This window comes from Electrona antarctica (genome assembly GCF_951216825.1).
Source record: "Electrona antarctica genome assembly, chromosome: 19".
Classification (NCBI taxonomy): Eukaryota; Metazoa; Chordata; class Actinopteri; order Myctophiformes; family Myctophidae; genus Electrona; species Electrona antarctica.
This window is the reverse complement of record NC_136800.1, coordinates 16,655,437-16,683,016: the sequence shown is the minus strand read 5'-3', so window position 1 is coordinate 16,683,016 and position 27,580 is coordinate 16,655,437. Positions and strand designations below refer to the sequence as shown.

The window sequence follows — 27,580 nt, the reverse complement described above, 5'->3', positions numbered from 1 at the left end:
TGTGGAATGAATCATTTGGTTCCATTCATACCGTCTCAGCGTTATGGGGGGTCCTTGAAAATGAAACGCTTGAGAACCACTGCTCTGACAGAAAAGTGTATCCCCCTGTCCCTCGTGACAAGAATCTAGTGCCTGCCAGGCTGTCATGCAAACACAAGTATCACATCAGAGCACTGCAGAGGTCTGGTCCTGGGGGGTCTGAAAACGGATCCATGAAGAATGAAAGATATGCCCCGAGAGAATGAAGCCCCTCGCCCCTCCCCTCTGCTTGATTACAAGGGGACAGACAGGCAGGCAAGCAGGCAGGCAGGCAGGCAGGCAGGCAGGCAGGCAGGCAGGCAGGCAGACAGACAGACAGACAGACAGACAGACAGACAGACAGACAGACAGACAGACAGACAGACCACATAGCACAGGATAGGGTTACAACATGTGTCATGATGAAAGAGGCAGCCGCTTAACAGAGAGATAGATAGAGAGAGAGAGAGAGAGAGAGAGAGAGAGAGAGAGAGAGAGAGAGACACACACACACACAGAGAGTTAACATTGTATGGAGTTATGGTGCGGTATATGACTGGAACGTTGTAAAGTGACTGTCAAGTGTCCATAAGCTTCAGGTTAGCGGGATGGGCATTATTTTGAAAGCACACTCACCATCACCATGGGCCTTCAATGAGCCTCTGCCGGGTCTGCCCCTCCTTCCTGGGTGGCTGGGTCCTCCTGCCAAATCCTACTGGCTCTGTCTCACGGTGCTGGGCGTGGATTACTTCAGTCCAGGCTCTGACTTCTCACTCTCATTGGCCCAGGAGCCGAGGGGGGGGAGTGTTAGTCCTTTGCCCCTCCCTCCACACCCCACGCTCTTTTACACACAACAACCCAGCCTGTGTTATGGCAAGGACTTCACACACTGGTATTTAGACCAAACAGCCTCGGCATGCCACTTTCTCTGACGGAACCTCCCTACAGAGACAGACAGACAGACAGTCAGTCAGTCAGTCAGAGAGACAGACAGACAGAGAGACAGGCAGCCAGGCTGACGGTCAGACAAATGGGCGGATAGGCAGACAGAGAACACCAACAGGGATGAACTCAGCCGAAAGCAGACTATAGTGGATTCTCTGACAAACACACTCACTCACACTCACACACACACACACACACACACACACAAGACTGAGACATGGTACAGTAGAGGACAGACATTCTAAGGTAAGAACAGGATTTGGTTTAATACTCTTCTCTCTCTCTCTCTCTCTCTCTCTCTCTCTCTCTCTCTCTCTCTCTCTCTCTCTCCCCCTAAGTAAGAAAAGAGCAATTAAGCCGTTGCACTGAATTATTGTTTCTGTGTTGAATGTTGACCTTGGATATCCTGGCCTGCAGATGTCAGAATCAGAACAGAAAGAAAAACACAACAAGTGCATTAATCTAACTAAAATGTGTGGTGAATACTGATCAGGATTACGAACGAAATGATTTTGACTTTCAACAATCAATAAATGTCTGATTATATTAAAAATCACTGCATGAAAACGTAATAGAAATACACCAAAAGAACAAAATGCACAAATGCATGCTCGCACGCACACACGCACGCACGCACGCACGCACGCACACGCTGACATGGCGGCCCACTTTCTATTTTAACCTTGCCAGGTTAAAATACCATGCCTTTCTTCTTTGCTGGAATCCCCTGGCAGTCAGGCAGGCAGCTGTTTCATCCTATGGGCTTTGGCTCTGCGTACCGCGGGTTCAGACGCTAGATGCCACAGAGCAACAATAGCTACTGGAAGATGACCAGGACATCTATCTAATGGTCAGAATTCTGGACAAAGAACACAGGAATGCTCCAGACAGAGAGAGAGAGAGAGAGAGAGAGAGAGAGAGAGAGAGAGAGAGAGAGAGAGAGAGAGAGAGAGAGAGACTGGATTTCTAGCAAGTGTGGATGGAAGAAGAAGAAGAAGAAGAAGAAGAAGAAGAAGAAGAAGAAAGAGGGGGATTAAAGTACAAGTAGTTGGCTTTGGCTCCGTAACTGGCTCCAAACAGAAGACAAGGTTTTAGAGTTATGTGCTGGAATGAAAACCACAGGCCGTGCAGCCAACACTGGAAAGGAAAAGGAATGACTTTTCTGAGAACAGGGCAGAGACATGACAGCCATATGGACACACATACTTTAGAGACAGACAGATGGACACAAACGCACAGAGGGAGAGAGATGGACAAGACAGATTGACCTGTAAGGGAACTCTAGAGTAGTGGTTCTCAAATTATTTCAAGGACCCCCATAACATAACATAAAAGAGCGTACAAATGGACCCCCCCCCCCCCCCCCCGCACTGCTCTAGAAGAGAAGGCATTCTTTTTTTTCACACATAGTTTGCACTTCTAAGCTTTGCATCTCATGTTCAGGTCATGACTTGAGGAAGTTGGTGGTCTCCAGTTTTAGAACTCTGGGCATTTACACGTTGTAGTAGAGAGCACTGGTGCCCCATGAAGTATTTCTTTCCCAATGACCGAGCACAGGGTGGAGCAAACCTCCATCGACATGATTGATCATCTACAACGAAATGCCCCCTTTCCCCTCTATAAAATAGTTCCCAGAGGGGCTATAACAATATTCAACAAGGACTTTGGTCTGATCGCTACCATCAATTAACTTAAGTGCTGTAGTCTTTCTTTCAATTAATGTAAATGTATTTCTGCAAGTATTACTGTAAGAGCCTAACAGTTTGGTTTCTGTTTAGTTTTTTTTGTAATAGTAAATGTGTCCTTGTCCCTTGTCTGAGGTAGCCGGCATTATGTTTGCTGTGGAATGGATGCCTGTTATGTGTCATAAGTTCACATTTCATTGGTGGTTTCAGTGAAAAAATGCTTGTGGAGACGGAGATGATTGGGTTCGCTGGGTTTATGGTGATGCAGGGAGAAGGAGAAAGGCCTTGCGAGTGCGGGACGCATCTCTCCGGGAAGAACAGGAAATCACAGTCCAAAGTCCACGGATGAAGGGAAATCGCTGCTGCCGGAATAACGTAGACTTCCTCCTCATCCAAAGGCCTTTGAAGTGGGGCTACGGATTTAGTGGGATAAAAGGGAAACCTTGATGTAGAAAAAAAAGAAGAAAGTTATTTGCCTTGAGAGGGTCAACTTTTGGATCGGGCTCAGTGTTGGGATAATGCTGCAGCGGCGCATTGGTAGGTAGGGGCCTGTTTGGGGTTAAGTGAATATTTAATGTTTCGTTGGTGGGTTTCCTGTGAGGTGGGCCCCGCTGGTCTAAGTGGTGACAATTAAGACCCACGCCATGAGATTGCAGAGGGAGAGCGCTGAGAGGCGAAGAGTGTCGAGAGTTAGCGCTGAATTGCATCTCTTGTGGTCAGGAAGAAATGTGTGCGCGACTCTATATTTATGTGCAGTGGTGGAAAGTAACTAAGTACATTTACTCAAGTACTGTTTTGAGGTACTTTCACTTCACTTGATTATGTCCATGTGTTAAATACTTTATACTTCTACTCCACTACATCTCTGAGATAGAATTGGATTATTATTTTTACAAAATGTACGTTAACAATTTAAGGCCTATTTTATACTTTGTCTATTTGAAAATAGACAATCTACAAGCTCACAGTGAGTTGCAGTTGATCCCAATCATTTTGTACAATTTGTAATACAGGACTTTTACTTCCTTTACAGAGTATTTCTACATTGTGGTATTGCTTTTAATCTGAGTACTTCTTCCATCACTGTTATATGTACGAGGTAGAGGAGGTGTTGTGGGCTAGCAGTTCACGGTTTGGACGCCTATATCAGTTTGTTTTTCTGAGGACAGCCTGTACAAACAAACAGTCTAAAAATGAATACCCCAACTCATAAACACAATATAACCATTTTGGAAAGTGTAGTTTAAGGCATCACTGTAGTTGTGTAGTATTTTCAAAACACAGAGGCTCCAGTACAGGTGCTGTAAAGTGTACATCATGTCAAACAATCATTTTCAATCGATCAAGGACAAGTTAGTGTCTCCTGGGAGTTTGTGCTCCCAGACATATTGCAGAAGTAGGCCTACAGTATTGTGCCTTACTGTCAAACAGTGGACATCTCATTTTGCAACGAGTTATTTTGCAATGTTAGTCCTATACAAACAGCATCCTACTGTTTGTTTGGCAGTGTTGGAAAGGACTCAAGATTATTTACTTTAAGTAAAAGTAGCCATACCACAATCTAAAAATGCTCCATTACAAGAAAAAGGCCTGTATTCAAAACAAAATGTGACTTGCGTAAAAGTATGACGGTATTGCATCATATACAATATAATGTACTTGAAGTAACAAAGTAAAAGTAATCTTTATGAATAAATAGCCCATTGCATATTATATATTTTCAAAATATTTCATAAAATGTAAAATATTTCACAAAATGTTGAAAATAGCAGCAGTGTTAAAAAGGGCTAATGCAGGTTTTGCAATAATACTTCTAAATCTTTCAAAGTTACTACTAACTAATGTTGTCAAATAATTGCAATGGAGTAAAAAGTACAATATTTGCCTCAGAAATATAATTGAGTATAAGTGTAAAGTATAAAAAAATGAATGTAAAAGTACAGCATAATTGCACTTAATACAGTACTTGAGTAAATGTAGTCCAGCGTTGCTGGACTGACATGTGATGTGATTGTGGCCATTCCTTGAAGGTCAGACCTCTCTCTCTACTGAACCTGATGAACCAGAGGGAAATACTGTAATGATTGAGATTTAACACAACGACAGCTGTTGTACTTTACTGTATGCTGTTGATTGACACTTTGCTGTTAATAGTGGCTCACGCGAGTTACAGTAAATAACAGTTGGAGACTTGCACACTAGGGCTGGGCCCTACGGTAATTTAAAACTTTGACTCGATTACTATTGGATTAATGAACGATTAACATTTTTTAAATAGTGAAAATAGCAGATCAACAAGCTAGAACATAAGCTCACAATGATTTAGTCGATTATAAAAAAAAAACAATCCACAAAAAAAAATTGTCTTCGTTAAGACATACAAAAAAATATATATTAAAAAAGACCTTTCTTCTCTATTACATATAAAGCTAGATTAAGTCGGTTATACGTAGGTTCTAAAGGTCGGTTGATATATTTTCAGTTAAATGTCCAGCCCAAGCACGCACGCACGCACGCACGCACGCACGCACGCACGCACGCACGCACGCACGCACGCACGCACGCACGCACGGCACATGTGTTACACAGCAAATGACAACAGCATCTGCTAGCGAAACAGAAGGCACTTGTTGGCATGATGTGAAGTTTATTGAGTCACTGTCCCTCTGTCATCGCCCTGGGCCCCTGGATCTGTGGTCAGACTTTAAAGGGCTTTCTCCACCCTGACACCGTGTTTAGGTTTCAGCCAACTGAAAGATAAACAGCCTTCTGAATCATCTATTTCCATACGACTACCAGTGGTGGACAAAGTATACTCAACACCAGTACTTGAGTCAAAGTGAGTTTTCAGGGGTCCCAAGCCAAATATTTGCTATTATATGTCATCGTAATGCAAATCCAATTGAGGGTCATTGAAATTCAAAACATTGAGAATCACTAAGTTAACACTAACAGTATACTGTTAGTTCCAATAAACACCTCAAGGTCACGTCAACTTTCCTCTGTGCCAAGACAAGACAATGGACAAAGCTTGCTTGTGATAGTGAAGAAAACCATGCTGGTACTCCCATTAACCACACATATTTTATACTTCATTGCACAACGGTATCGCATGGCTAACATAATCAATGCTATTTTCATTATTTTAGGAATCCTTATTCTTGCCTATAATAATGATATGCCCAAATGTGGGACACCAGACTTAATGTGGTTAAAGAAACAAAACAGCAAAACAGCAATCTCATGGTGGATTCATCTCTTTGTTGTTTTGACCAACTGATAGATAGCTATGCGAAGTTATCCACAGACTCAAATACCAGAATGGGCTGAATGCTGTTTGTAAAGTATTACAAACATTTGTTTTAATTAATCTTCTTGTAGTTCCAGTTGGGTGGGATTCTACTACACTGTATCACTACTGTGTACAGGACATTATAAGATAGTAAGCTGTAAGCTGTTCTTATCATTTTCTGAACTTAAGACAGTGGTTCACAAAGAATTTCATGTCAAGGACAAGGTCTCCCAAATGTATTTGGCCACGAACCACTGGACTAAGACACTGCTGGAAAACAAGCACTTTCATGACTTACTAGCTGAACAGTCAGAGTGGCGTCTATTAAATGGCAACTGGTCTGTTTCGATCACAGCAGGACACCCTGTGTTGCATTCCTTCTACGCCTCTGGCCTATTTAAATAAAATAATCCTCAATGCATCTGCTGTACTGCACATTATGTGCTCTGTCTAGACCTTGTGCACATCTCTGCATGTAAGAGCATATGCATAATGCACATGTGCATATAAATCAATAGTATGCGTGCCATGCTGTAGAATCACTGGTTCTCAATCCATGGGGGCCCCCGTGGGGGACTCCAACCCGTCAGGCTAGGCCAGCGTAGCCTGGCTAATAAGCCAGACCGAATCAGCCTCTCCAGACCGGCGGATTACGGTCTGGAGAGGCTCAATTGTACGCCCATTTCCTACACCAGAGAACTGGTGTGGCCAATCGGGACACGGTATGCAATATGGGCGGGCTTTGGTACAGTGACGTTCAATGCTTGAGACCTTTGACTGACAGTAGCTCTGACCAATTGCATCAAAGAGAAAATGTTTGAACCCGCCCCCCGGGAAACAAGATCCATACACAGCATCTCCAGACTCAAATACCACACAACAGTGTGATTTGAGTCTGGCTTATTAGCCAGGCTAAGGCCAGCGGGCCCATTTCGTTCTTCTGAGGGAACCGGTTTCTGAGAGAACCAGCTACTAGATGGTTTGATTAGTCTTTTGCACGTATACCCAGGTCGGAAGACCCATTTGCACGTTCATCAATCGTCAACATTCATCCCGCAGCACTACTGTAGTTCTGCTTGCCGAACATGTGTTCCCAAATGGAGAAAGATGTTCTTCTTGGCAGACGTCAGTTAAGTAGTCAAGAAGAGCATGGAGCGGTGACATACTGTAAAAGGAGTGAGTCATAATATGTACACGCTCTCGGAGTTCAACACTGAGGATGTTACGGCGTAGATTGGGTCTTTGTCGGGTGCAACCTCATATCTCCAATACTGAAACTTTTCAGGATTCATCTAACTAGAAATTCTCATACGTACGTACGTACGTACGTCTGTAATCCACGTAACTCGAGAACCGTTCGCCCCACCGACTTCAAATTCGACACACCCATTCCACACCCCCGCAGGGAGTGCAGTGCCCGGTGTCGAGTCGGTCGGACCCACAGTTGTCTAGAACCTCCACAAAAGGCCTCTGCCCGGGCTCTGGACAGGGCTCCTGCCCAGTATCCATTTATGGAGCTGGACTGTTCTGACATCATTCTGATGTCTGCATAGACTCCATATTTGGGCATGCCTGACAAAGAACTTTTGTTAGGTGATGTAATGACGATGTAAAACAAACGGTGTCAAAACAAACATTAAATTATCGTTATTGTTAATGGGATTTAATGTTAGGGACAAAACAAACATTAATTTATCTTCATTGTCAATGGCGTTTTTAAAACAAACATTAAACCTGTATATAGGAGCCCTCAAAAATATATATCTACAAGCTCGAAAGTGGAAACACAAAGCTTGGTGTGGCTTTTGGAGGGTGTGACGCTGCGGCTGTTGTATGATCAAGTAGGGCATTAATTTATGAAAAAAATAGAAAAAGTTAGAATATGGAGATAGGACAATATATAAAATGGGGGTCCGAAGTTTGCCTAATCCATATCAAACTGTGGATCATTGAAATACAACAGGCTCAGAATCCCTACTGTAGAAATTAGAATAGATACTGTAGATGAAAACACTGCATACGTTGTTGGAGAAGGCCGGAGGTCTAGGCTGTTTTGTGCTGTTTGTGTGTTTACTGCATAGCTGTCATGGTTTGGGGGCTCTGTGGGTCTGTGGTTCTGTGGTGACGGGAGAGGACAGACAGATGCCTCAGAGGCTGGTGGTCGGGGGGGGGGGGGGGGGGGTAGGGAGACAACAGCATGTGAATGGGGATGGAGAGAGAGAGAGAGAGAGAGAGAGAGAGGGAGAGAGAGAGAGAGAGGGGAAGAGAGAGAGAGAGAGAGAGAGAGAGAGAGAGAGAGAGAGAGAGAGAGAGAGAGAGAGAGAGAGAAGGTGGTGGTGGTGGAATTTTTGGGGATGTCATTATTGGCGAAATATTCTTACAATTAAAAATGTCTCCAAATTGTCTGATCAGAATAGCTACAGGCTCAAAATACGTGCGTGTGAGCTTGTAGATCCGCCTTTTTGCCATTTGTTGTACGACAAAGACAGCTTAAGTGGCTAATAATACATAATCTCTGTGTTCTTATAACTCCAAGTGAACACATTTTTGTTCCAGACATGGGGGAAAAAAGAGTGAAAAGACTGAGTCAGCTAAATTGCTAAAGGAGCCAGATGAGTCATGTAGGCCCATCCACACAGCCAAACAGAAGTAGTATCTAAACCCTCTGAGATGAAATAGGACACAGAAAAGAGAGAGGCAGTCAATTGAGAAAAAGTCCAGAGAAAAAAAAGAAAGTAATGGAGAAACAGTAGTGTAAAACGTAGTCACTCTTACTAGAGTAACATCAGCAATACCTGCACAATGTAGAAATACTGTTAAGTAAAAGGCCTGTAGTCATAATTTGACTTGAGTGAAAGTACAAAAGTATTAGCATACTTGCTATACCAAAGTCAAATCGTGCTAAATCTTACCATACCAAAGTTCTGCAAAATGTGGTTTTGCTCGTTTGAGAATAGCAGATCTGTATGCTCACACCAGTCTGCGATGTGATGCATTGAGAGCTTGGCTATTTTTGAATAGTAGTAAGTAAAAAATGGGGCTTAGTTGGTTAATGTTTGATTTGCAATATTAATCTAAATATTAGTAACAATAACTATACGTTTTCAAGTAATTGTAGTGAAGCAAAAAGTACACTTTATTTACTATGAAAACGTGCATTTCCCGTCAGTTACTCCGGCCGTCCGTCACCCCACGCCTCCATACTGTATATGGTCATGCCTCGTGACATCACGTGACATCATCAGGGATGGAACTCCTTGATGTTATCAATATAAATCCCATATATAGAGATCCCTGATGTCATCAATATTGGCCAGCAACTCTACATCTGACCTCAAGCCTCAAAGCCTTAGATCTCCATGGAGCTGGCCTGGGCCATGGCTCAGCTGTCCAGGCACCTTGGCTGGTAATCCAGTCTGGCAGTGTGTCGTTCGACTCCCGATCCCGACGACCTTTACTGCATGTCTTCCCCCCATCTCTCTCCCCATTTTCTGTCAGCCTACTGTCTGTCCCTCCATAAAAAATATAAAATAAAGGCGAAAGCCACAAAAAAAAACATAAAAAAAAAAAAAATCTCCATGGAGCTGAACTGTTCTGACATTCCATGTGTTGATCCTTCCCTCTTCGATGTCTCCCTTTTGACTGATACCTGTCCATTTAAACTCTAGACTGGCCCGACCCAAAGTTATTAGTGCAGCCGTGCCCGGCAGCCGGCGAAAACTAGAGTTCTCAACAGGCCCAAAAATGACCTGGGCCCTCATCAAACCCTGTACACTCAAGTCACTGCCTCCGCTGCCACCCTTAGATCTCCATATATGGAGCTGACCTATTCTGACATTCCATATGTTGATCTGACCTCATCAAACCATATACAATCAAGACATGCTCCATATACTGTATGGCCAGTACAGAATTCCTTTCATAATGTTGATCTGACCCCCCATGCTAAAGCGCCAGTGCTCGCCCAGCAGTCTGCCGTCACCCATGCGTCACCCATACTAATTGAAAAATGACAATAAATGTATTATTTAAAAAATACTTATCGTTGTCAGGCATAAACCTTATATCCATATTTTAATTGTTGTGTTTTTTCGTAAATTAATGCACTAGTTGATCATACTACAGGGTCACACAAAAGCTTCAAAAGTACCAGATCTACATGTTCAAAACGGGCTCAAAGATGTGCTACTTTTGAATTGGAATCCCGAAAAGTAACAGTTTTGGACATATGAGGTTTCCACCCGACAGAGGTTAGAGAGAGAGAGAGAGTTAGAGAGAGAGAGAGAGAGAGAGAGAGAGAGAGAGAGAGAGAGAGAGAGAAGAAAGGCAGTAGAGCGGTGCACTGCAGTGTCAGAACAATGTCGTTCTGTCTGTCTGTGTTTGTGTCGGTAGGAGTTGTAGTTAGTTCCACTGGCCATGGCTACTGGGCTCAGCAGGGCTGCAGCCGGAGAGCTATTTTCAGAGCTCATCTGCGATGGCAGGGTTATAATCAAGAGAACGCCAGGCTGGCCGACCATTGTATGCGAGCGCTCTTATGCATGGATGAAGTCAAGTTGTGGCAGTTAAGAGAGAAAGGCGTAGCGAAAATGAGGGCGATAATTTGCAGCTCTGTATAAATAACAGAATGAGGGAGACAGACCGTGCGTTCCTGTGTGTGTGTGTGTGTGTGTGTGTGTGTGCCGTGCGTGCGTGCGTGCGTGCGTGCGTGCGTGCGTGCGTGCGTGCGTGCGTGCGTGCGTGCGTGTGGGAGTGAGTGACCAAAAAAAGAGAGTATGTGCAAAAGTGTGTGTCCTTGTGTGCACTTTTTGTGAGGGAGACTGAAAAAAGGGAGCCATTATGAATGGAATATAAAAATAATGAATATCTCCATAGAGTTTAGAACGATCTTCCATCCGGTCGTAAAGCTGAGGTTGAATCTCAACTCGGAATCGTACCAAAGCAAAAACCTCAAGTGTATATTGATGCCAAATACCACTGTCAGGCCAGCAAACAACACTTATGTATAATATGTTTATTGGAAAGTTCAACAATAACGGCTTTTGTTGCTTGTAAGGACTGTTTATGTCATGACTTGGACAAATCTGGCATGCGTTTAGCGGTTTCAACTAAGTCTCACTGATTTTTAATTTGTTCTCAGTTCAACCAGATTATGTGACATCCCACTGCTCAACGGCTGAAGACAACAACATGATGGAAGGACAAAATGGTAAAGGAAATAAAATAACATTCTCTAATATAATAAATTCCATGTTTTCTTTTGAGTTTCAGTAAATCATACACAGTGAGATCCATAACATCCTGGACTTGATGGCGTTCCTTACAGGCAACAGATGTTAACACACAGTTCTCTCATTAACAGGAAGCAGTTTATCACACAAAGCCACGGAAAACGGAGTGAAGGGAAAGCCTCCGTACTCCGTTGAGACACCGTATGGATTCCGCCTGGACCTGGACTTCCTCAAGTACGTAGACGACATTGAGAAAGGCAACACCATCAAGAGGGTCCCCATCCAGCGGAGGAGCAAGGGCCCCCGGTCCAGCACCCTCCCCAGGCACCTCACCCTGTCTGGGTGCGGCTACCGGCCCAGTCCCTGGGGATCCACTGGAGCTCTTGGCCCCAGGTCACGGATCTCGGACCCCCACCACAGCTATGCTTCCTGGGCGTACGACCACAGGTCCCCGGGTTCCCCCGCGGGCTTCCGATCCCTGGCAGAAATGGAGGCCAGAATAAGGGAATTTGATGAGCAGCCCCTGGGGGAGCACATCAGACCTAACCTCCTCCGAGCGTCCAGCCTGCCTCTGACAGTGTTGCTGAGGCAGGGTTCCGAGTCCACGGAGGACGCGGGGAGCCTCCGAAGCTCTAGGGACTGCCTTGGAGGAAGGGACGCCTCATGTGAAGACGTCTTCGCAGAGCGGTCCTCAGACTTCCCTCTCAACCAGGACTTTTCTGGGACGCTGAGGCGCCTTTCAGAGGCCCTGGAGCGTGTGGGTGAGTTGGAGATGGAGGTGAGAGTGGTCCCTGAGCTCAGAGCCCATATCTGCATCCTCCAGGAGGAGAGAGAAAGGCTCCGTCTGGGCCTGAGTCCACGACCTGTCAACGGAAAGATGGATCCCTCCTCCCCCTCCTACTATGGCACCTGTGACGTCAAGAGGCCGAGGCACGACAGTCACATCGGTCAAGATGGCGATGGTGGCAGTTCGAACCCCACACACGAGTGGAGGACCAGCACAGACCTGGATGAACTGCTGACGGTGACGTCCCTGCAGGCCAAGGTCGCTGTGCTGGAGCAGAAGCTCCACGAGAACGGCATGGAGCTCCAGGGAGCCTTGGGGATGCTGAGGGAACAGCGGGGGGAGAGCCGGAGAAAGGACGGCAAAATCGAGCAGCTGACCAGGAACCCCGGGGGGTGGGTGCTTGCTGAGAAGGTGCTGGTAGACCAGGACGGAGACGGGACGGAGGAGAACTCTACTTATTACAAGCCGTGCCACAGTGAGGTCGCTCTCTCGGGTGGCTCAGACACATCCACAGACGCATGGACTGTTACTGCACACAGACAAAAGAATCAAGGCAGTTTGGTGCCAGCATCCACCCCAGACGGCCCCCCAGCACCTACAGGTATGGAGCTTGAGGAGGTCTCAGCCGAAGCTGTAGACTCAGCCGTGGCCGTGGATCACATAAGGAGGATCAAGCATCTCCTGGAGGAGCAGTGGGAATGCCTGTGTGAAGGCAGGGTGCCAATGGAGCACCGCGACCCCAAAATTAACTCCCTACAGCAGGAGATGATGGGACTGGTAGATATCCTGTCGTCCTGTTACGCCCAACACGGCCACAGCAACGAGGAAGGGACCCAACATGGAGGTATGGTACTACTGTAGCCTGCCCTGTAGTGTAAGGGCTCCATGCCATCATTATTGTTTAGTAAAATGATCCCCATTAACTGATACAGTAGCATTACTAGTCCTCCTGGACTCAACAATTAAAAAAAGCATACTTATGCAACAACTAGTAATTATTACCTATAACATTTGTAATGACTTTGACTAAATTTATAATAGATAAGATGATGAGGAGATTCCAGCTAGATAATGATACAGGGTTGAGTAAGACAAGGCCGATGCCCGTTGAGAACGATGCTCGTTGGGAACCTCCGGTAATGCAGTGCCAGTACCTGAACCGCTGCACCCATTGTCAGAGAATCTGTTGTACCAGTCTTATATCATAGTATCTGGAGGCCAGTCTTATATAATAGTATCTGTTGTACCAGTCTTATATCATAGTATCTGGAGGCCAGTCTAGGACGTCAGAATTATAACTCCGTATTGATTGACACTACGGATCTCCATATGGGCATAGACGGGACACAGACACACATTCACAGAGATTTGTGAATTTATAGAAAGATCCTACCGATTCCCTCACACACGTCAAGTTTGAAGTCGATCAGTTGAACGGTTCTTGAGCTACACGAAGGACAGATATTATGCACACTCACTCAGAGATGTTGTGCTTATAGATAGATTACACAAATATTAACATAACTGGACAATTACTAAAACTCTACAGGAAATGAGAGTGCATACTGTACACAGAAAAAAAGCATTACGGCTTCAGCAGAAAGGCAATGACGACTTAATACAGCATAAAGTTGGAACAAAACACATATCATTCCCATTGATATACACAGTAATCACAAAACACAATCCTGTAGCAGCTATACTAAGATTCAAATAACACAACTCTCTTAACTGGTTTCTCAAAATGAACGTTTGTCTTTCTTGCTCATTTGAAAGTTAATCCTGAGAAAAACACTGTAAGGAACTGTAAGGAAATCTCATTACCATGCAAGAGAAGATTTTAATCAGCGAAATTAAGACCCACAATTTTACTAGGCCTAACTGGTGTAAATTGATGGTTGTCGTCGGTTTGGGTTGAGGCGGGATTGTATTTTTTTTTCTTCTTTTTATTCATGACCAAGTCTTCCTAGGCTGTTATTATTTATTTTGTAAAGAAGTCCTTTTCTCTGCTGTGTTGGAATGTCCTGACGCAGGTCCTAAGAGACCAAACTCTGGGGTATTTCCCCCTCTCCCTACTTCATAGCCCTGCATGAAAACCACATTTTACTTAATTACAAGGAAAGTTTTTCCTCATTCAAGAAATGTCGATGAGGCAATGCAAAAAGATCTTGAATCAGGGATCAATGGGAAAGCTTCACAGAAATACAGACATTTCCTCCCTTCATCAATAATATTGTGGTAGTATAACGATTATATCATATGATATAATACATAATACATACATATATATATATATAAATTATATATATATATATATATACATATACGTATATATTTTTTAAACTAGTCCATACAACTAGTCCTCATGTCCGCCAACCATTGTCCGCCCGGGATATGGGAACAGATCCCATATCCTGTGGTGAAAATGCAAATAATGCTTTAATGTGGGGGGAAAGTGTGGGAAAAAACGACTACCTCATTGCCTGCATATATCAACGGTCAGTGGTGGACTGGACTCAAGTAGGCTACTTGAGTCAAAGTTTACAGTAGAGTAGATACTCCTGGTAAAATATTACTCAACTGCAAGTGGTTGCTCACTCAAATTTGTAATTGAGTTAAAAGTACTGGAGTACTTAAGTATTCAAACGTACATGCTTTACAAAAAAATATATATGATAATTCACCCAAAAGAATATTTTTTTCTATCAATTACACCCCATGGATATTATTTAGTTTTTGTCGCATTCTTAAGCCAATAATTTGATGTAATCGATCGGAAAAGTCATTTTGTGGGTGAACTATCAATTTAAATGACAACGCACATTCTTTTTCAACAAGTCACAATGCAACACGTTGTTTTCTTGTATAATATATCATCTATTTTTTTTGTTAATTGTCTTACGACAAATTAAGCCTATATAGGGCTTCATATGACTGTGGTTGAAACTTTATTGTCATGAAACCTTGTAAACATGCTCCTTGTCTCTCTCTTTCCCTCTGAGTAGCACCCAGATCCATCATGAAGCGAGACGGAAGTGCCCGACAGTCAAAGAACCTACACTTTGCTGGTGATAATGAAGGGTTAGTGCACAAGTCTCCCAAATGCTTTTCACTCCATTCTGAGATTTATGGGCATTGGTCTGTGGTGGAAGACATACTCGGATTGTTTTCACTTTACTGTATGTAAAAGTAGCAGTAGTTCCACAAAATTAAAATACTGTTACACGTAAACGTTGCTGTATTCAAAATGTAACTTAAATGCAGTACTTGAGTAAATATACCGATATACTTAGATACTTTCCACCACTGGCATTGATTTGAACTGAAGCCTTGGCTGACCTTACGTTTGGACATAGAAACAGTTAAATACCAGCTTGGGGCTCCTGAAACCATAGGGTTGTTTTGTTTTGCACTTTACAGGCATCTTGATAGTTGTAAAGTTTGAGTGATGAGGCATGCCTCTCCTTATGTTCTCCAGTTAAAGGGGATTAGCGCTGAATTCTAGTTTTGAAATGTGTTATTCCCATGCATAAATCATTTGTTTCCCATATAGCCTAAATTGTTTCATCCTGTCTCAACAGATGTAGTATCCTATTCATTGTCAATAAGACAGTTCATCGCTAGGCCTTCTCATATCTCAGTTTTTGTTCCTTGATGCGATTTCTGATTTTGAGACAGACTTGGTTGTTAGCTACAGCCAATAGGCTCTGTGTATGACTGTAGTCAGTGGTGGACAGAAACTAAGTACATGTACTAAGTACTGTAATTTTGAGTATTTCCCATTTTACTTCTACTCCACTACAATTATTTTTTAAACTTTATTTACTAGTTACTTTGCAGATATAAATTAATATATTGTAAGACATACATTAACCACTTTAGCCCTATGTTATACATAGGCTATTTAAAAATAGACGATCTATACAACGCTTGTAGATCTTCAAACATTTTTGTACTTACTTTTGGTAGGCCTACTTTATTATACTTTAGTACTTTTACTCAAGTAACATTTTTAACACAGGCCTTTTAATTGTAACAGAGTATTTTTATATTGTGGTATTGCTACTTTTATTTAAGTAAAATATCTGAATACTATACTGAGTACCACCACTGACCCAGTCCCAGGTTTTTAGAAGTTGGCATACCACAGTTTCCTGTTCCATAGATCTGTTTGATTGGCTCAACAGATCTGAACTGGAAATACATATAAAGGTGTGATAAGATATGGTTCCGGTTCAAATCTGCTGTCGAGGCAATCAAACAAAGCTATGAGAAAATGAACTGGGACAGGAAGCGTCTATGCCACAATGCTGGGACTGCAGTTTTGCACAGAGCCTAAAGCGGAACTGACGTGGGAGGGTGTTGTTTTCCCAGCTGACTGTAGTACCCTTCCCTTCTCACCTTAAGACAGAAGGACAAGGTCACCCACCAATACCCATCTTGGGACAAACCAAGGTTTTTGCAGAAAACGAACAATGGAAATCGAGCAATCTTTTCCCTTTAATGACTTTCCTTTAGGTCAAACAACAAAACATTTCATCAACTAGCTTCAGTGCATATACCAGATGTTACTAGGTAATTTCCCCTGACATTCAGACCTGTTTTAATTGACACATTCTCTCTTTACTGGCCAGTGGCTCGTCTAACTTCACCAGTATTTGGCTGGCAGATGGATTTCATTTACTGCTCTGGTTTTCATTCTCTAATGTGCCAAGATGCGAGACCCCAGTCGCCAGTAAAGAGCCGGACGGGCAGGATTTTGTGAAGCCAAGTATCCGAGACCATCCGGAGCAGAAGGGACAAGTCGTCTCGCCTGAGGCGATGGCTGTTACCCATGTGTGTGAGGAGGACCCAGAGAAGATAAGTACAGAGAGAAAGGGCCCCGCAAGCCAGGGCCAAACTGAATCAGGACAAACAGATGGAGGCACGGTGTCCATGGACGAGGCTGGGGCTCAAGAGAACGCAGCCAGGATGGACACACCAGGCCCGGGGGAACAGATGGAGAGTGACTCTGGCATTGTAACAAGTGCCGGGAGATGGTGAGGAGTGCAGTGTGAAATTTTTATCGTTTCGTTTTCTATTTTGCTGGGTTTTCTACATGCTGCAACTGTTGTTTTTTGGGGGGTGGGGGGTTACCTGCCTGCCAAGAATGTGTTTTGTTCATCAACTATTGGTTAAGGGATCCAAATTCTCTGTCCTCCAGCATAATTACTTAACCACTTGAGTCTGAAACATCATAAGATACAAATAGCCATCTACAAGCATTGTGACAATGTGTATATATTAAGCACATTGGCCTAGGCTATTTGAGAATTTTCACATATACTGTATAATGACTGGATGCCAGGATTGATATTGTTTTAAAGCTTTGTTTTCTTTCGTCTGCCACTCTGTAGGGACAGTGTAAACGGGGAGTTTGTGTCTGCCTGTCAGTTTCTCAAAGACCACATGGACAACATGAACAACCCCAACGACGACATGGTACTGAACCCCTCTAGCAGTACTCCTGAAGTTTCTACACTCGTCTCTCATTTGTACACTCTCAGAATTACAGACCAGGGGTCATCAATATGTCCGTGGCAAATTACACTGTACACTGATTTACTATGACACTTTTGCACATTATGAGTCCACTAAGACAGTGGTTCTCAAAACGTTTTATTTGCAAGGACGTCCATAACTCTGAGAGTGTACAAACAGACATAGAGGTTAAGACATAGAGAAACAATGTCCTAAGCTGCTCTCTATCTCTCTCTCTCTCTCTGTGTGTCTTCCAGAGAAGGGCATTGGTGGTGCTGTTCCAGAGCTGGTTCGGCGTAGCGGCCGAGGAGAGCTCCGTGGCCAACAGGGTGGCGGTGCACCTGAAGGAGGTGAAGAACAGCGCCCCCTCTCTGCTGGCCTTCCTGGTCAACCTGGCCGACGACAACGGCAACACGGCGCTGCACTACAGCGCGTCCCACTGTAACTACAGCATCGTCAGCCTCCTGCTGGACACAGGTAGGCACAGGTAGTGTCGTACTCATCTACAACACTGCTTCTGGATGAGTGGGGAAAGTCAGGGGTCCTTGAGGGGGTTCCATGGGGTCCGTAGCTATTTCATACGACAAATATGAAAGTGGCTCAGAGGCCGGTAGAACAGCCGTACTCTGGCTCCCCCAGAGTTAGTGTCGAAGTGTCCTTGAGCAAGACACTGAACCCCTAATTGCTCCCGATGTGCCGGCTGGTGCCTTACATCGTTGCCTCTGCCATCGGTGTATGAATCTGTGTGTGAATGGGTGAATGTAATGCACAATCTATGTAAAGCGCTTTCTGATAAAAGCGCTGTATAAATGTACCTTTCACCATTTACAGGGCTTAACACATTCAGTGACAATCATTTCAAATCCAACACTTACTGTAACTGCCAATGGCATCCCCAGACGTCATTTCAGGGTTTTCATTAATTATGCTAGATCACGCTCTTCGCCAACATATGAATGGCTCTGGGTTGCTAGGAGATAAAACCGGAAATGAACCGAAAGTGAAAGCTCTGTCTCCCATCCACCTCAATGTAAATTGAGATGCATTTATCTCTGATTCTTTTCACAGATTGCGTTTTTGGTCAAAACAAGCTTTATTCATGGCCCATAACTAAAGAAGCGATGATCGTGGTTCCAAAATAAAAGATTCTCAGTCACCACTATGGACAGTTTCAGCCCAACCCGACCTGGGGTGTGGGCATGATTAAAAGGCAGACAGGCAGACAGACAAACAGACAACGTCAACTATAGAGATAATATATATAATCCTGACCTGATGCCATTTCAGTGGAACAAACATTTACATAGCACTATATACACAGACGTACTAATTGCAATGAAATGGGTTAGATTCTGGCTCACCTGTGTCATGTTCATCTTAGTGGAGTGTTTTTAAATGACAAAACAGTAAAGGTGGCCTTACACTAGCCGATTATTTTCAATCTGAAATCTGATAGCACCACACACTACAGGATAATCGGAGCGGGGCAGAGCAAATATCAAACATTCTTGATGTTGAACGGGCCGATCCCGATCGCGCTTTGAGCGGCCCCGAGCAGATCGATTGAGTCGGGCACCCCCCGAGCGTCAAAAAATGCCCGATTATCGGCTAGTGTAAGGCCACCTTTACTAGATGGTCATCCACATTTTTGCATTTTTGTTTTTCATTTCATATGAAAGTAGAGGATTGTTGCCCAAATTGAGGTATCACTTGCTTAGATTTACCCACAAGGTTTGAACTACAGCTTATAGTAATGCTTTTCTTTATTATCCCCATGCCGACCGTCTCGACACGGGGCACTGCAACTCCCTGTGGGGGTTTGGAACACACGTGTCGAATTTGTAGTCGGTGGGGCGAACGGTTCTCGAGTTACGTGCATTACAGACGTACACACGTACAGACATACACAGACATGCATTTATAAGATGAAACTTTAAAACATGAACAGCTTCACTCTATTGTTTCAGAACAAGAATAGTATTCAAATGTAACAACATAGTTTTGTCTTGATTTACAGTTACTGTAGCATGCGGAGAGGGCCTGGCATCTCAGTGGCTGGGCGGGAGACTATTGTTGTGGTTACATTATATTATATGCTACCAGCTCAGTGTCCTTGTGGTTACATTGTCTGTCATACCAAAGACTATAACAATGTACCCAATGTCTCCCTGCTTGCCAAACATGGGTAAGTGCATGGGAGTGATGCGTCATGTGCAGGGGGTGTACTTGCACCCCATACGGATGCTGTCAGTGCACGGAATGGGACATTATCACGTTTAATCAGACTATTGATTGGAAGTAGGTGAGATACTGACCTACCGACGAGCTTAGTAGGTGTTGTTATTCTGTGGGTTGATGATGGCTACTGTTTTCACTGACACAAAGTTACCGTGCAGACGACTCAGCGCCGTCCGAGTTGCGACCCGATAGGCACAGAATAGTAAATTTTTACTATTTTTTTTAGGCAACAGCGTTTGCCCCAACTGCTACTGGCCAGAAAGCCATCATCAACCCACAGAATTATGACAAAACCCTTAACTGGTACGTCAGTATCTCATCTACTTCTATAGTATCTCACCTACTTCTATAGTATCTCATCTACTTCTATAGTATCTCATCTACTTCTATAGTATCTCATCTACTTCTATAGTATCTCACCTACTTCTATAGTATCTCATCTACTTCTATAGTATCTCATCTACTTCTATAGTATCTCACCTACTTCTATAGTATCTCATCTACTTCTATAGTATCTCATCTACTTCTATAGTATCTCATCTACTTCTATAGTATCTCATCTACTTCTATAGTATCTCACCTCCCAATCAATAGTCTGATTAAACGTGATAATGTCCCATTCCATGCATGACAGTATTCTTGCCTTCTCTAGATCAGGGGTTCTCAACCCGTGGGTCGTGACCCCTTGGGGGGGGGTCGCCAAATTATTTTAGGGGGTCCCCAAATTATTATTATTTTTTTTTTGTGCGCCACTCGGTGTAGCAGTCAATTTATATTGGGGGTCGGGAGGGGGCGGGGCGGGGGTCCCGAGACGTTGCCAAAGCATTTTCGGGGGTCCCCGGCCAAAAACGTTGAGAACCCCTGCCCTAGATCATGGCTGGGGGATGTACTTTTACATCAAGCTGCCTCACGCACGCTACAAAAACAGGATAGGCTCCTGCCCTATGGGCCACATGGATCATAAACTGTTGGTTCCCAAGCCTACTTACATAACTTAACCCCGATATATTTGTTGTATGACCAAAATATCCGACCTAACACCTCCCAATGTGTTGGGACACATTGTGAGATTGTAGATCTGCTATTTTTGTTGTTTTTGCAAACGTTTGCTAATTTTCACCTATAATGACATAAGGGCCCGATTAAGCAAGTGGAAAAACCCATGCGGTAATACAGATTTGGGCCTCGCTCTGCGCCTTTTCGTATTATGGAAGCCGTGGTGAGCGCTCACTCATATGGAATACCACGTTCCTGCATAATTTAGCATTGGGGGAGTGTCCATATGTTAATTATTTTCGCTTTGCGCTATTTGCTATTAAGCCCCTTGACCTAAAAACACTCGCGCATACCGATTCGACCTGGGTCTGACCACGTCTTAAAAGCAAAAAGCACTGTTTGATTTTACACTTGAGCGGCTCTGGAGTGTTGCCATGTCTGTTTGCTGTTTATTATAAGCGGCTTCTTTTTCTGTAAAGTTGCTTGTAAATATTGGTAGTTGTGGTTGCTTTTCTTGTTTCTAAAGTGCTTATTTGGGCTTTTTAAACCAGTGATCCTCACACAGCGACATTCCCATGTCAAGGACCCCCAGATGAATGCATTTGCCCAACTAAGCCAGTGACCCCCATGACAGATTTGTGTTTTTAAATGTTTCAATAACATTTTTCAAAAATATTCCACAATTGTCACTTTTTTCAAAGATTACTTTTGAAAATAGCAGATCTAAAAGCTCACAATGCATCACATTAATTCATTAAAACTATGAACTCTGACTGCAGGGGGATATATATTTATAATGATCATTATAACAATGTGCAAGAAAATATGTAAAAAGAAGGAAGAACTTTATTCATTATTTATTTGTGGACAATCAAAATATGCTGGAAATTTTAATGTGGTGTCATTAAAATGAATCTTGATATGGCAGACTCACTATCTAGAAAATAAAAAACATGGCACTTCATTTAAAATAGGTTGCAGACCCCTGTTATATGCGATTCTTTAGGGAGTATGTTTATAGACCTATTTACTTGTTTCTATGAGACATGGCAACAGCAGGAGACGAGCTTTCTGGCTCAAACGTTCAAACGTTGAGATTGTAAAGGGTCATATATCGCTCAACCTTTTAAAAAAATTAAAACATCTCCATAATCACTGGGAAGTTAACGTTCATATGCTGTATCACACCCGACTCAATTCTTCTTCAATAAAATGCTACGAGCGAAGACCATAACATTGGGGCCGCAGCAATACGCATGGCGCACGTATGGCATTTCAACTCATTCCTTCGTCGTGACTCGAATGAAATAAAATAAAATAAACGTTATTTTACTGGTGTTTTTCAATAGAAACAAATAAAGAGCGTGTGTGCAACAGTCAGTGCATATACGTGCATGCACTATAGGCTATATTTCCTCCTTGTCGGGATGGTGAGCTGAGCTCTTCACAGCCCGTTTGTCTTTCATATTATTCTTATAATATTTGATATTATAAACACTCATGGTTCTCTCATTTCTCAACCGTTTTTTTAAAATGTAAAAATCCCCATATTCCTTAGGAATCTTGCTTTCATTCGCTGTATGGTACATGGTTCTATTTTTATCGAATTAAACAATATCAAACGAACTTGTATATAACATTACGCATGGATTGCCAATTTGCCAGCCAATGCTGCGTATCTACTCGCAGTTCCATTCCGATCTGAAAGGTATAGGTAGGTGCCATTTCAAAGTCTTAGTTATTCATTTATGAATCAAATCAACTAGAATAAAGATTTTTACAGCTGCTTAGAACAGAAACAAATTAAGTGATGATGTGCGTATATCTCCCTCCCTTAGCATATGGCTGCGCCGCTGTAATGACTTTCCAATGAAAACTGCAAGTTACTTAACAAAATAGAGACATAGGCCCACATCATGGCTGTGACAGCTTGTGGATCTGTTCTTTTGAGGCATAAAGGTGACAGCATGCAGTGCAATATGAATAATTAACCCAAATGTGACAAAGTCATGTCATGTCTATGGTGCCAGTCTGCATAAATGTAATACCACTTGCCGAAAAGGGCGCATTCCATGAGGACATCAGCTGGTGTCGTAAAGAGAATAGTACGGACATGTTCATTGGGTAAGCCTCAAAACTCCCTGAAACACTCCCATGACTAATTCAAGGCCGTTTTGCTCACACCACGGGGTGTCGAAAGCGCTTCTTACCTGGCCCATAATTGTAATATGACATTGCACACTCCCCCACGTCTTAAAAACTGTAAAATTATATGTAATTAGATTCCACTTGCTTAATCGGGCCCCCTATGTCCAAAATACAGTCACCAAGTAGAAACTCTAAATATAACTAAAAACTATGCATAATATCACTCACACGATAGTGATAAAAATATCATCTTTTAATCTCCTATGCACATAGTTCATTTATTTTTATATGGACTTGACGTGACAAAGGAAGTGAGGGATCACTGCACAAACGTATGAAGGACTTATTTATGCTAAATGTTCATACTTACACGCCCATATCAGTTCTGACTTAAGTGATTGATACAGTACGTATGTGCAACAGATGTGAAGATTCTGAATCTGTGTTTGAATATTGATCAAAATCAGATTAGGTTTTGTTTTTGAAATCTCCTTCAAAGTGTGTGGCCGCAGGACAATATTTTACTGAAATGGGTCATCTATCTTTCCTGTCTCCCTCCACTGTGCCATCTAATAAATCTTAAATATGTGGGTGGGTATAATGAGGACGTCTGGGAATCTGAAGGTCACTGACCTTCCGAACGACCCCTAAGCAACCTAACTGCTTCGGCTGCCATATTAAAGCAGCAATATGTAGTTTGGGGTAGTGGCCACTTTGGACACAAATAACATCCAACAGCCGACGTCTTTGACTTCATCACCAAAGAGTCTCGGCAAGCATGTCCGACAAGGACGCACTGCGATTGGCCAGTGTTTGCTTTCACTTGCAGTTCTGCCTTGGTGCCTTGGCAAATGCATAGAGTATATAAAAGGATAGAGACTGAACTGGCGCGAAGCTCCGCCCCCCCAGCTATTCATGACAGTGGAAGTTGCTCAGTGGCGTTTTGAAGCACCCGGAAGACTGCCGGAAGTCCCTCCTCCGGACCTCAAATTTGAGGTCCGGGGTGACGTTGGAGTGATGGTCCTACGTCACAACACAATGTTAAAGCCCAGCTGCACGGGGTTTCCCGGTCATGAATCCACGGGTCCACCTGTAGTCCCTCCTCCTACCACTAGGGCCCAGAGCTTCAACATTGAATAGCCTCACTGGCCCCTTGGGCAAATGCCAGGATAATTTTGTGGGACATAATATCCTATGGTTGTTAAAAAGTGCCACTGATCCTAATCATTAGTATGTGTTAAATACAGAGGACATTTTCAACGTATGTGGAAATGTGTTGTAGCAAATACCCCAACAACTAAAGGGACACAATTCTCACTCTCTCTCTCTTTCTCATGTATATACAGTACAGTATATATAGAGCGTTCAGTTGGTTTCTTTGTACAACAGGTGTGAGTGAGGTGGACCTCCAGAACAAGGCGGGCTACACAGCGGTGATGCTGGCCTCACTGACTGCCCCCGAAGGTCCTGGTGACATGGAGGTGGTCCGCAGGCTCATGGAACTGGCAGATGTTAACGTCCGCTCCAGACAGGTAATTCACAGTTCCCAAGGTCAATATGTTCCCATTTAACAAAACGGGGATGGCGGATGGTAAAGAAATTGATTAAATTGTAGTTCCGCTTGTGAGATTTTCAAGTGGGCCCTGATCCAGAAAAGGCTGGGAAGCCAGTGGTCCAATAAGGCAGGGGTTTTGGCGACCCCTCGGGGGGTCGCCAAATTATTTTAGGGGGTCCCCAAATTATTTTCAAAAAAGGAAAAAAAAAAAAATGATTTTTTTTTTCACCATTTAAAAAAAATAGCAGACCTACAAGCTCTGCTATTTTTAAATAGCTAAATTATAACAATGCTTAAAACACCAAAAGGGGTTCCCGCCCAAAATGGTTTAAGGTTATTGTAGCAGTCAATTTATATTGGGGGTCGGGAGGGGGAGGGGCGGGGGTCCCGAGACGTTGCCAAAGCATTTTCGGGGGTCCAGGGCCAAAAACGTTGAGAACCCCTGCAATAAGGTACAGTTGGAGGCCATCGATATTGTCCTTTTCTTTTTGCTGAGGTTTGCGTGATCTGCGCAAAAGGACAGTTAACCCATTTTGGGCGGGAACCCCTTTTGGTGTTTAAACATTATGTTATAATTTAGCTATTGAAAAATAGCAGATCTACAAGCTCATAGCGCGCCACCGAGTGCTATTTTTGAAAAATCGTGAAAATGTAGAAGGATTTTTTCAGGATTTAGAAGGATTTTTAAAAGTTTTGAGGTCAGGCCTAAATGGGTCAAATGATAAGGGACAATATCGGTGGCACCCAACTGTATATGCACATCACCATTTTGGAAATAACTCTTCCTACTTCCAGCCCAGGCAGAGCAGAGCCACTAATTAAGGCTCTGTTCCATTTAGTGTGCAGTGGTTCTCTTTTTTGAATTTATTTATTAAGGACTGCCATAAATCTGTGTACAAATGGAACCAATAATTATTGTAAGTTCCATTTGTACACTCTCAGAATTACACACCTGTACGGGCCCATTTGGAACCCACTCACATTGAGACCCACTGGTGTAGCAGAGTGTTTCCAGTGAGCCAACATGCACAATAGCAGCACCCTGACTCCGTTTGACCAGAATGGAACAGAGCCTTCATTGGTATCATAACACCTGTGAAGGAAGTAGGGAAGGGGCCTGGAAGTAGGAAAAGTTAGGCCACCTTTACACGGCAACGGTCTCTAGACCAAACGGCAAAATAAAATGTTTAGACGGCAACAGTGATATCTGGGGTTGAAAACATAATAAAGTTAAAAGCCCTTCCAGAGTGGAAATCTTTGAAAACGCTGTGATATCATGGCTCATGTCGCTTATGTTTATTTCATTGGTGCAGAGCCCTAGGCGATATTTGAGTTCCTAGGATGAGCAAGCGCTCCCTCGCCCCACTCATCATAGGAATACAAGTTTAGCGAGTCATGGAACCAAGCTACAGGTGAATGTAAACAAACAGCCATGTGAAGGAAGTAGAACGGAAGTGGTTGTACGACAGAATAAAAAGTGAGAACGCAATGGGACTTTTCCGTTTTTGCGACAGCCCGTTGCCATGTAAAGGTGGCCTTCTGTGTGCATATGTGACCGAGTCTGGCAAATAGGCCCTCATCTCGACAAGAGTAAAAAAAAAATCTAGTTTATTTAGCGATTTTCAGCCTTTTCATTATTGGCGAGATGAGGACCATTTTGCTAGGCTCGGTCACATAATTATACCCAATTGTTGTGTCTCTCTCCGCCGTGTGCTACTCTCTCCAGACGGGTCAATCGGCTCTGCAGCTGTCCGTGAAACACGGACGCGCAGTGATGGTTCGCCTGCTGCTGAGCTGCGGGGCCGACGCCAACGTACAGGACAGCCAGGGAGTCACTGCCCTGATGTCGGCCTGCGAGAAGGGACACACGCACATCGCACGCCTCCTGCTGGAGAGGTGCCACTGTGACCTCAACCTCACCGACAAGGTCAGACCCAGAGAGAGTCACGTGAACATGTGACAAAGTCGTACTGTATGACAAACAGACAATGTCTTCTCACTGTCTCATTCACTGCCAAATTTGGCGACGTCAGTGTTCTCCGCTGTGTTCTAGCGGGTAGTGGAGGGGAGCGGGGTGTAGGAGAGGTTGGTTCTTGCAGGCTAGTGTACAGTTAATGCCACTAAGTATGTTATAAAAGGGGAAAAAAAGAGCTTGTAGATTGGCCGTGTTCACTATGTTCACTGTTTGCTGTATGACAAAGAATATAGGGCTTAAATAATTTAGTTAAATTGAATGTCAACTCTACTTTTATGCGTACAGAATTAGCCTTTGTGCAGAAAGAGCGGCTTACGTCTCTGAAAGCCTGGATTCCTTGAGTCAGTGTGGGGACTGGGGAACGGGTGGAAGTGATAGAATAAAGGATCTCCATGGATTAATCAGGGCTAGAGCAAATCTCACCGGGTTGATAAGAGCTAATCCGCTTTTGTTTCTTCTATAAAAGCACAGTGAAAAAGAAAACATGGCTACCGTGTGACAGGTCCTTGATATTAAATCAATATTAATCCCACTGTATAAAAAAACCTCCTGCCTTGACACCCCAGACTATGTACCGAAGATTTCCTGCTTTACTCTACCACAACATTCACCTTGACTTATCTTGCTGTAAACCCTTGTGAATTCAACTAAAGCCTAATTAAATCAGACCTTAACGCACTTGAACGATACAAATGTGACCTCCCGCTCACTTTCATCTGTCTTACAAGGAACCTTGTTATTGCACAATTATGAATTGACTAAGAAGATCTTGACAGCTTCTGGTATGACTTTTTTTTTCTTTCTTTTTTTACCATAAAAGGTATTTCAGAAACAGAACCAGCTTAGCTTAAGAGTTTTGTTTTCTTTATCACCTCACCATTTTGTAGTATCTCTTCTCATGGAATACTGCCAAATAATGGAGTGCGCACGAAAAAACATATTCCACCTGTAAACCTGTGATGTGAATACATAAACCCGATTCTGAAAATGTCTTTATGGTGGTTTAATTACGATAACCTGAGACCACATGCACACAGTAAAAACGTAATCTAATCGCTCTCTTTATTTTTGTTGTTCTCTTCTCTGTGCGTTTCCTACAGCGTGGTCGAACCGCCCTCTCTGCAGCCCTGCAGGGCTCCCATGCTGACACAGCCTCCCTCCTACAGGCCCACGCCAAAGCTAGACGAGTCTAG

General features: G+C 43.4%; 1 protein-coding gene across 1 annotated transcript; it reads left to right on the top strand.

Annotated features, from left to right (window-relative positions):
- Nucleotides 1-915: 915 nt before the first annotated feature.
- LOC306943005 (KN motif and ankyrin repeat domain-containing protein 4-like) lies at nt 916-27,580 on the top strand (the record flags this gene model as incomplete). The annotated part of the gene is made up of 10 exons (XM_079529210.1): nt 916-1,209; nt 11,078-11,146; nt 11,300-12,799; nt 14,961-15,036; nt 16,671-16,994; nt 17,352-17,436; nt 17,733-17,952; nt 24,247-24,389; nt 26,139-26,339; nt 27,488-27,580. Exons 2-10 carry the CDS (start codon nt 11,128-11,130, stop codon nt 27,578-27,580), a joined length of 2,661 nt encoding a protein of 886 aa, XP_079385336.1. The 5' UTR covers nt 916-1,209; nt 11,078-11,127.